Here is an 11,155-nt window from a genome sequence, read left to right on the forward strand (position 1 = left end):
TCCGGCCGCTGGTAGTGCTGCTGTACATCGTGGGGCTGCTGGTGGTCGTACCTTTCTGCGTGTGGGAGCTGCAGAAGCTGGAGGTGAAAGGCTCGGGGAGGGGGGAAGCGGCCTCCGCGGCAGAACCAAGGCGCTGAGGACTCAGAGCGGCCCGGGGGTTCGGCTGCGCCCCGGGCCGGCCCGTTTGTATGTGTGCATTGCCGGCCAGAGCGGGAGCGGGGCGGAACGGGACAGCGGGCGGCCGTTCCCTTCTTCAGTACCCGCAGAGCAGACGCCGAGCTGGTGGAACATGCATGGGATGCACTGCCAGCCGGATGCACAGAGAGCGAGGGAGAGTTAGTGGTTTTCTGCGTTTCGAAAGCAGAAAACTCAGAACTCAGTGTTGGAATACACGCTGAGCATCCTTCCTAACGCGTGATTCACAGGCCAAAAAAAAAAAAAAAGCGCTCTTGTTCTGACTGTCTTAAAGGATCAATACCAGAACTTTGATCTTGCACTCTTCTTTCTCTTTGCAAGGTTGGAATCCATACCAAGGCATGGTTTATTGCTGGGATATTTCTACTGATGACCATACCCATCTCCCTCTGGGGAATACTACAACACTTAGTCCATTATACTCAACCTGAATTGCAGAAACCAATAATAAGGTAACATCTCACCTTTTACCTCTGCTGCAAATATTGAATTTAATTCAGATGAAAGATATCTCTAGTAACATGAAATATTCTTTTGTTATTGTAACAGGATTCTGTGGATGGTGCCGATTTACAGTTTAGACAGTGTAAGTGTTCTCTTACTGTTAACAGCTCAATAAAACTTTGCTGTGGGAGCTAGGGAAAATGGTGTCACAGCAGAAACAGTGCTGCACACAGAGTTGTAGTCCTAGAAGCTTCTGTTTATCTGTGTTCATGGAGTACATCAGAAGTGTAGTTCTAACAGTATAACATGCTAGTTGGTAATCTCGTAAGATCACTTTTGCAACCTCTTATTAACCCTCTCAATCCTTGAACATTCTTTCACTGCTTTGGAAATGGGGTTAAGTGCTTACTTCTGGTTCTTCAGTCTTCAGTAACAGCTGAAATGAAAACCTGTTGACCAGCCTGATACAAATGTTGTTTCAAAAATCAGAGCCTTACCTTTCTTTCCTGCATTAGGCTTAGCACTAAAATTCTTTACCAAGGAATGCTTAGTGCTAATCCTCCTTCGGGGGACAAAGAACAAGGCTTCACAAAAACCACTTCTGAATATTTTTATGTGACAGGTACTATTAGCTTTGCCAGTTGTTTATGTGTCATCTGTTGCTGCTTGCATAGATGATTTCAGATAAAGCTAAGCAGCATAGTAATTCCATGGATTGTATGTACAGGGCGTGTGCGTACATATTATTGTCACCTCTTGACATTGCTGTTACTTAAGTTGGTCCCATAGAAGACATATTTCCAGTAACCTTTCCTTTGAATTTTTTCCCCTTCTCATGTCTTCAGATTACATAAAGTGTCACCTTCATGTACTTTTTTCTTTTTTAAAAGGAAGCAGCATTATCTGTTTCCTGTGGGGTTATCAACTACCTCAGATTGGTATTTCAGTTACTTCCATTTGTAAGGAAAAATCCATGTTAATTAGATGAGCAGGCATTCAAGAGTGCTTCTGACAGATATTAAAATCTTTCCCCAAGCTCTTGGATATTCCAGCCTTTGCTGCATGTATGATGTTCTAGAGCTGCACGTAAAGCTCAGTTAACAAATTCAACTAAATGCATGTTGTCCACAAAGATGTGGCAGGAACTGTTACTTTTAGCAGTTCATAATGAGAATGTTAAGCAACTTCCTGAAGTTCTAATGAGAAGGTCTAAAAGGCACAATATTCACTCTGCTATCCTTCTGGAAGCACAGTAAACTCAAAATACTTGGTTCTGTTTGGGAAACAAAACACGAACAAAAAAGGAACCAAAAGAAAAGCAACTAGCACATAAGATGCACTGAATAGTGCAACAGTAATGTGATGCTCAAAAAAAACCCACAAAAAAACTCAAAGCTCTAACAGCTGATCCATAGTCACAGTCTTGAAAAAAAAAAAAAAACCCTCAGTTTTCTGTTAGAAATGCTAGCTTGGAGTAATGACCAACTACCACTTGAAGACTAATCAGCTGCTGTCATGTATTCTGCTGTAATGCAATGGGAAGTGCAGCAATGACAGCAGAGCAGCAAGGTTCTAGGCTGCAGAGAGTAAGAATTTCCTCAAATGCAGCAGCCGTGGACACACAAATAAAGGAAAGAAGCTGCTTACCTTCAGAAGGCCTCAGGTACACAGGGACAAGCAGCAAAAGATGCCCTTGCCTCCCCTGCCAGCCCTTAAATGAGTTCTGGGAAGGGGTGGATCCTGGTTCCACCCCTTCAGCTCACTCAGGTACATTGCATGCACCTGAGCTCCCCTGGGTTGGCCCTGCCTTCCCACCAGGTGCTCCATCACTGCTTCATACCATGACTTAGCATTTCTGCTACAGCTACAGACACACTACAATATTTATGCATTAGATATGAAATGAACTTTGTACCAAAGAACTAAAAAATTAGTTTTGAAATCAATATCCATAGAATGGCTTGGGTTGCAAGGGACCTTAGAGATATCTAGTTCCAACCCCACAAACTTTGACTGTGAACATGTGAATTTGAGGAAGCTGTTCTACCTTGTCTCTTTTTAACAAGGAGTAGGTCAGCTATAGGGAACCATCACCATAGTTAACTTTAATTTAAAAGACTGAATTGTGTTGAGAGATGCAGAGCTCCTCTTGTGCAGTGCTATATGCTTGCTTTCATTTGAAGAAGCAGAGATGCATCTAAAGTTCTGCTTGTACTTTTAGAAAATGTCATTTTCTGTCAGTAGCATCACACTCTTACCAGACAAATTACTTCAAGTTCTGTTTAATTAGTGCTTCCTGTCTAATGTAGTATTGCTTATTGAACTAGCCTGCCAACGTTGTCATTGGAATCACTTCTGCCTTTCTAGTGTGTAACTTCTTGTGTACCTCTCTTCTTGCAGTGGATAGCTTTGAAATACCCCAACATTGCAATATATGTGGATACATGTCGAGAATGCTATGAAGCTTATGTCATCTATAATTTTATGGTTTTTCTTTCAAATTACCTAACCAACCGATATCCAAACCTCGTATTAATAATAGAAGCGAAAGATCAGCAGAGACACCTACCTCCCCTGTGCTGTTGTCCATCGTGGGCTATGGGAGAGTGAGTATTTGATGACATACTAGATGTTAAGCTATGTAGTCAGATACAGATCTTTTTGCATTTAGTAGTATACTGTTGTTGCTTGGCAATGGTCTGTTTATGGTTTGCACACCTTGTTCGTCAGATGAACTCTGAAAGCAGTTGGGATGAGCATGTTTCCATCTAGCAGTAAAACATGCTAGAAATCGCATGTACTAATGTGTTGACTCCGGTGCTGCTGAGGAACGCTTATTTATTTTTGGAAAATGTTGAAAAAAATTCTCTCTGAGTTTCCTTCCTTTGCTATCATAGAGTGTTTGCAAAAAGCCTCATTTTGATTCAGTGACACCACATAGCATATTGTTTGTATTTCTATAGCTGAGAAAAGAAAGGCCATATGCCCATGAGCTGCTCATTTCTGTATAGGTACTCAGATGAGCAGACTCAATTTTCTTCCTCTCAAGAGATTTCAATAGAGCTGTTTAAAATATTAAACACAAACTATGAACGCAATTGCTAAACATACTCAAATGCAGGGACGATTTCATTCTCTTTGTTTAGCCCAGCCAGAATCTTTTTGTGGCTGGAAGTGAATTACCAGGTTTAATGTTATGCCTCTGTAAAGTCTAGGTCTATTGGACTGCATATATGCACAAAAGACTTTTACATTTGAAGTTCTGGAAGTAAGCTAAGTTGAAGTCACCATGAAATAAAAATGCAGTTTAGCGAAACAACCGAGAAAAGGAATTTTCCATCAGTAAACTGTCTTTAGATTCCTGTACAATTAATTTTGTGTTTGTTTTGCAGAGTTCTGTTATTTAGGTGTAAACTGGGTGTTTTGCAATACACTGTTGTCAGACCGTTTACTACTATTATTGCTTTGTAAGTACACTCATAAATAATGTATACTGGTGTTTGGGACATAATTTTGAGTTACACTGGAAATGATTTTCATGCCCTTTGTATTGAATCAATGCAGTTTGAAAGCAGAGTAGTTGTGTTGTGTTCTAAACGGGTCCTTGCAATTTGCATCAGCCTCTGATTTCTTTATGGCTTCTCTATAGCAAATGCCTTTTTGCAGAATTGAAATTGTAAATACTTAATCCTGCAGCTGAAAGAAGTGGAAAAGGATGTAAAATAGTGTTTATGTGGGAAGGACATTTTAGAGTACCATTCTCTCAATTTTAGAGTTATCTTTTCCTCCTCCTTCCTTCCTGGTTTTAACAACCGTGTATTTTAATGTTGGGTTTCATGTAACTTTGTAGGTTGTATTAAACTTTCCATGTGATAAGCCTAACTGTCTGCCCTTATATCACAGAACTGTTGTTGTAAAGGAGTAGCAGGCAGTTAAGCCAACTGACGTTGAAAACTTAAATTCATAAACTTGGTATTGTTGATCAGTGCAATTAATTCTGCAAAAAAGCTGCTATTCACAAAGAATATCCAGTAAATATTTATATTAATGATGCGTTTGAACAGTTAAAAAAGCAATGCAGCTAAAAAATGTGAGGTTTAGTTTTTTCATCTGTTCAGCAATGGGATATGCTAACTTTGCATTTTCCATTCTCATTTTCTGTGCCAGAAAGCAAAATGCAATGTACCTATTTGTGTTATGATATGCAAACAATTTCTTCTGTGGAAAATACAATATCAATTTAATATATTGTTGAAAAATGATTGTGCAGACCTAAACTGTCTGTGTTTGACAACCAAAACAGTTCAAACAGTTGATTAATGTGATGGGGACTTAACAGTTCAAGAAACTGTTAATGGATTACTTTGTCAGTAATTCTAAATCTTCTTTCAGAATTTGTGAACTAGTAGGCGTGTATGATGAAGGAAACTTCAGCTTTGACAATGCTTGGACTTACTTGGTTATACTTAACAACATGTCACAGCTAGTGAGTATCAAGACTGCATCTTTCTACTCTTTTAAGTCATCATATTAATAATATGTGATTCTTGGTATGTGAGCTATTGAGAGTAATTGCATGAATGTCTTGTCATTCTTATAGGTAGAATATCTCACTGTAATTCTGTTCTTATCATCTTTCCAATACTGTTTGTGCAGAATGTTTTAACTCCTAAACTCCATGAAGCAGTAAGGTGTCCCACCTCTCTACCCCAGACTACTTGATGAAGTGGTCTGACCCAGGCATGCTAGCTTCCTCCGAGCACCCATACAAAGACTCTGCAGTGACTTAGTTAAAAATACTGTTACAAAGGTGGTGGGAACAACCTTGATAACTGGAGACAATGCATGCATCCTTTAAAGAAAAAAAAGACAGCAAAATTACAAGGTTTTCTTGAGTCAAATATTAGCAAATATTAGCCTGTAAGGGAAAAGGATACTCACTTCTGCAGCAGGTTTAGAAAAAGCACAACATCCCACCTGAAAAGGGTCCTGGTGCTGTGGCTGCGTGTGCTGGGTGACTGTTAGTTAACTCATGAGCTGCAGCTGCTTTCTGCTGCAACAACAGTCCCAGCAGCTACACTGACTTGTGCATATTCAGGTTGACGTGATAGCTTAAACAAACTTAGCAGTAATAGGCTGGGAGAATTATCAGTGAAAAGAGGAGATCAATTTAGTTTGGCTATATGTTAGCTTGGTTGCTTGCAGTCTAGATTGTTCAGATCTGCAATGAAGACTGTAGACATTTACTCTTCTCTTTGAGACAACCTTTCAGACGTTCTTAACAGAAGCCTGAAAGAACACCTGCTTTATGGCATTTGCTGTAAAGCTGCACTTGGTTTTGGAGAGACATTATGGCAGCTTCCTCTGCTTTCTTTTAGCTTTGTAGGTAGATAACCACAGTCTTTGTCTGACAACATAATTCTAAAACAAAATTTCAGAAAGGAAAAAACAAGCCTGCTTTAATGCAGTAAGGAAACATTCCCTAAATACAGACTTTCTTTTCAAAAACAGGCTAGTTTTGTTTCATATTGTGATGTGTTTTATTACTGAAGAAATGGTAAACAACCCAAATAAATATTTAAAAGCTCTTTTTTTTGTTTCCTTGTTAGTTTGCTATGTATTGTTTAGTGCTGTTTTATAAAGTACTACGTGAAGAACTGAACCCTATCCAACCTGTTGGAAAGTTCCTTTGTGTGAAGATGGTAGTTTTTGTTTCTTTCTGGTGAGTTAATTACTTACTAGTTTCTTCTTGCTCTCATAGTAGCGCAGTAACACCCTGGTAGAGAAGCAGGTTGTTCTAATAATGAACTGGAAAAAAACAAACGCTTCTTAGGTTGTCTTCTCTTTTGGTCTTTAGGGCCACAAGTAAATACTGTACTGCGTTCAGTTATGAGCACCTCACTAGAACAAAGACATTGAGGCTCTGGAGCATGTTCAGAGAAAGGCAATAAAACTGGTGAGGGATGCAGAGCATAGGTCTTACGAGGAGTGGCTGCGGGAGCAGAGATTGTTTAGACTGGAGGAGGCTCAGGGGAGGAGACATTATCACACTCTACAGCTGCCTGAAAGGAGGCTGTGTTGAGGTGGGGGTTGACCTCTTCTCCCATATATGCAGCAATAGCACTAGAGGGAACGGCTTCTCATTGTGCTAGGGAAGACTGAGGTTGGACATTAGGAAGAACTTTCTCTCCAAAGGAATCAGGTGCTAGAATGGGCTGCCTAGGAAGATGGTTGAGTCACTGACCCTAGAGATGTTCAAGAAGCCTTTAGATGTTATGATGATGGATGTGGTTAAGTGGGAAATACTGGTGGTAGTTGGACTGGATGATTTTGGAGGTCTTTTCCCCATCTTGGTGATTATATTATTTTAACATTAGCCTGTTCTATTTCCTTTCATTTAAATTCTAAACAAACAGCAAGGTTGGGTTTTTTTGTTGTTTGTTTTTTTTTTAAATAAGATTCTTACTATATACATACACAAGTATACTTAGATGTAGGCCTTGCTTACCAGATTTGCTTGGAGGGTTGTAGGCCACACTATTATAACAATAATTAATAACTTTTATAGGCAAGCTGTGCTTATTGCATTGCTGGTGAAAGTTGGTGTTATTTCTGAGAAACACACCTGGGAATGGCAGAGCGTGGAAGCCGTGGCTACAGGCCTACAGGTAGGAGCAGAGACAATTACTTTATAGGAGAAATCCTGTAAGGTATGTAATATGACCTATGATCTCAAGCAAATATTATCATATCTTACCTAGCATAGGCTCGATTACTACTGAATTTATAGTAAGTTGAACTAAATCTCAGCCAGTCACCCCAAGTGAGTTTTATGCTCAACACTTCCCTATCCATGTTATCCCTATCCGTGTTATTTGTAAGGAACAACTTCCACCAAGACAGTCTGTTCAGCACGGACTGGTTCCTACATCTAAATCGAATGGATTGCACTCTGATGTCTGCCAAGAACGTCCTATCTCTGGTTTAAGAGTAGCTGATGCCAACATCCCAGTGCAATTACTTAATTACATTCAATGAAGAACTCTCTTCTCCAGTTATGAGTGATTAAGTTTTAGTTAATACCTCTCTCCTTGTTGCAGGATTTCATCATTTGTGTTGAAATGTTTCTAGCTGCTATTGCACATCACTACAGTTTTTCCTATAAACCTTATGTTCAAGAAGCTGAAGAAGGGTCATGCTTCGACTCCTTTCTTGCAATGTGGGATATTTCTGATATAAGGGCAGATATATCAGAACAAGTTCGAAATGTTGGTAAGTAACAGCCATATCTGCATTATCTTTAAAACAGCCTACATATTTCCAACTTAATTTTGTACTGTTAGCCATCTCTACAGTTCCTTGAGAACATCCCATACCAAATTAGTGGCAGCTGTATCCTTAGAGCATTTCATCGGGTATCTTGCACTACATAGTCCCAGTAATCCTGTGAATTAACAGTCTAGTTCTGAATTTTTCTTTCAGATAGATCCGAGGGGAAATTTCAGGTGTTCAGATGGAATAGAGAGGAATGTCTTTTACTTCTGCCCCTTTCTTTCCCTTACTGGAAAGTTATCCTTTCATTAACTGAAGATAACAGTACCCACGTAGAACTGTTCTAAATTGAAGACTAGACTTCTAATTCTAACTTGCCTAGGCTAGTGTCTGTTCAGAGACCTTGATGTATTGCTCTAAGCATTAAAGTGTTATTTTTGTTTGACATAACTCTAGGAAGGACGGTTCTGGGCCAGCCAAGAAAAATGTTTTTTGCTGAGGATCATGAGCAAAACGAGCATACAAGTTTACTATCCTCCTCTACTCAAGACCCAATTTCTGATGCTTCTTCCATGCCATCATCACCTATGGGTCATTACCAGGGTTTTGGACACACTGTGACACCTCTCACGACACCAACAACAGTCCCTGCAGTTGATGGTATTTATAACACTTCTGCTACCCAAGACACTGCGGAATCGCCTGAACTAATGCACAATTCATCAGAGAAAGCTTTGGATAGAAGTTAGACTCACCTTTTTTGAACGTGTCAAGGAGCCTGTTATATTCTTACCACATACGTTCGGTTAGCATATACTGTTAGCCCCGGAAGTTGAATAGCATGGAGTAGCTACTGTGCAGGCAGGAGGAGGATATGGCTGTAACTGACATCTTAATGTTCTAAGTCTATAACGATTTGAGTACCTGAGTACCCTATGAATATTAAACGCACACTGTACAAGTTTCTGCAGAAATTCAAGAATCACATCCTTGAACTGCAAAACGTTTATACATCTGTTATACAAAAGTATGGTAAAACTATACTCCTTTCTATTAAGACAAAAGAAACACTAGAAAAAAACGCTGTGCTCCTCAAAACATGAAATATAAATACTACTAGCAGTGGGAAGTGTTAATTTTGAGAATGTAATTTAAGGAGGGCAGTGAAAAATACTCTTTATATTGGTTTTGGTTTTCTTACTGATGTTATTAACTACATACCCCAAGGCTTGAATGGTGTGTGGATGAAACGCAACTTCTGTGCACATGCCATCTTCTTCCCTTGCTGGCATAGTTAAGTAAAATCCCTTCAATGAAGATAATTATTGCAAAGCAACAGTTAAAAAAAAAAAAAGAAGTCTAGTTAAAAAAAAAAGCATTCCCTATTGGTCTCACCATAAAATTCCAGGCACAGACCATACAGTTGGCATAACTGAGGTTCTTTTAAGAGGTTCTTGTACCTCTTAATTTATTAGTCTTTTGCATTCAACCAGGAAGGTAAGCTTTGGATTAATACCTTCACATTTGATGGCTTTTTTTCCTATCCTTCTAGAATAACAGTAAGGAGAAGAGAATAAAGGATGTCAAAAATGACACAAAAAACAAAACTGACTTCTTTGGTTTTGGCTGCAATAAATTCTTTAACACCTAAATTTTTAAGCTGTTAACATATCCTGCTTTAACAAGGTGTCTGTGGTAGTTTGTATTCATAAATTTGTATCTGTGATTATTGTATTATGCTTCTAGTATAGCCTATTCAAATGTAATAATTCATTTGTGCGTGTGTCCCAGGGAAGAGACCTTTGCTAAGGTAAAATTAAGTAGCTAGTCTAATACTGGAGTTACTCGAGCATTATATTTTAGACCAAGGAACAGTAAATTTGTATCAAAACAGTTTGCAAAACTGACAAAAGCAGCTGCTTTTTTAAAAATTCCATTACTGAGTTTTTGTTACTATTGCATGTTTGCAATCTGACAAATTGAGAACACTAAGTGACATGTGATTTTTTTTCCCAGCATTGTTAACGTTTACAGGATACATGTTTAACTTCTGTCTGTCACAGTGGGATTCATCTTAAGTGCTTATTTTGCAGTACTAGTGTGATGTAAATACTGCGCCTTACTCACTAGGCTGCGTATTTTATAGCTGACTGTATTTGCTCTATCTGAAGCTAGGGGGAAAAGTGCAAATTGTACTTTCCACTTTGCCAAGTCATTGCCTTTGTTGTAAATAAGCAATTAAATATTTTATTTAAACTGTTTGGCTTTTTTTCCATTTGATTTATTGCTACTATTGCTATCTAATCTGTCATTTAGAATGTAAATGACAGATGATGGCAACTGTTGTCTCTGTGAAGGAAGAAATCTTGTGCATAATGAGAAGTGCTAGTGATTTCTTCCAGTGTTTTGAGTATAATGAAAGAATTATTCGAGGAGCTTATCGGTCATCAGACTTATTTATGCTTGACTTAATCTTTTCCTTGTTAGCAGCCATGTTTTAAAAAGAGAAAATAACTTGTAAAAGCTTGCAATGGGTGGGGACTTCCTGTTTGCTCTAGCATGTGCACAGGTAAAAATGGGGGAAAAAACAACTCTGAAGAGCCTCTGTCCTACTCTTAGATTTTCTTATGCATTGTAACCTTTGGATATAGGATGGTATCTGGTTAATTTTAAGAGAACTTAATCACCACTTCTGTTTTCAAAATAAACTGGAGACCTGTCCTTCCCTGTTCTAGAAGGAGTTTTATTACAGCAATCCAAGAGCTGCAGGCTGAGACACCTGTGGCTCCAACAGAACTACTCAGTCCCTCAAGTTGATCCCAGATAGCCTGCCTAAAACATTCACCTAATGGAGAGTACACACTGATTTTGCGTACAATGAGACTAGAAAAATTGTGAATGCCTCTTCTACAGGCTTTTGTTAAGGACACACTGCAGAAGCGTGCTATACATGGAATGGACAGCAACAATATTAAAAGAAGCTTAATGCTTAGCTACAGAAATACCTTGTCCCTCTCTTCCCTGTGTAGCTACAGGGATAGAATCAGTGCTGAGAAAGGACTTGTTAGTCTTCCATCGGAACAGAAGATTAAAAATACCATTATAACTGCAATGTAACACGGGAAGAATAGTCTACAAATGCTTGTGGTGGCTGCTGTAATAACTTGTATTAGCTTTCTTAAGAGGAAAAGTTTATATTACCAGAAATATGACTCTCTAAGAAACTCTAGAAGGCTTACTGGCT

At 38.9% G+C, this 11,155-nt stretch overlaps 1 protein-coding gene across 1 annotated transcript; it reads left to right on the forward strand.

Annotated features, from left to right (window-relative positions):
* Window positions 1–2: 2 nt before the first annotated feature.
* TMEM184C (transmembrane protein 184C) lies at window positions 3–10,632 on the forward strand (the record flags this gene model as incomplete). The annotated part of the gene is made up of 10 exons (XM_010709570.3): window positions 3–83; window positions 517–647; window positions 745–781; window positions 3,040–3,245; window positions 4,032–4,106; window positions 5,032–5,125; window positions 6,249–6,361; window positions 7,208–7,307; window positions 7,740–7,911; window positions 8,368–10,632. Coding segments are annotated over 10 exons (1,302 nt in total), but the record flags the coding sequence as incomplete, so codon positions are not given.
* Window positions 10,633–11,155: the final 523 nt, after the last annotated feature.

Source organism: Meleagris gallopavo, chromosome 4 (assembly GCF_000146605.3).
Source record: "Meleagris gallopavo isolate NT-WF06-2002-E0010 breed Aviagen turkey brand Nicholas breeding stock chromosome 4, Turkey_5.1, whole genome shotgun sequence".
NCBI classification, from domain to species: domain Eukaryota; kingdom Metazoa; phylum Chordata; class Aves; order Galliformes; family Phasianidae; genus Meleagris; species Meleagris gallopavo.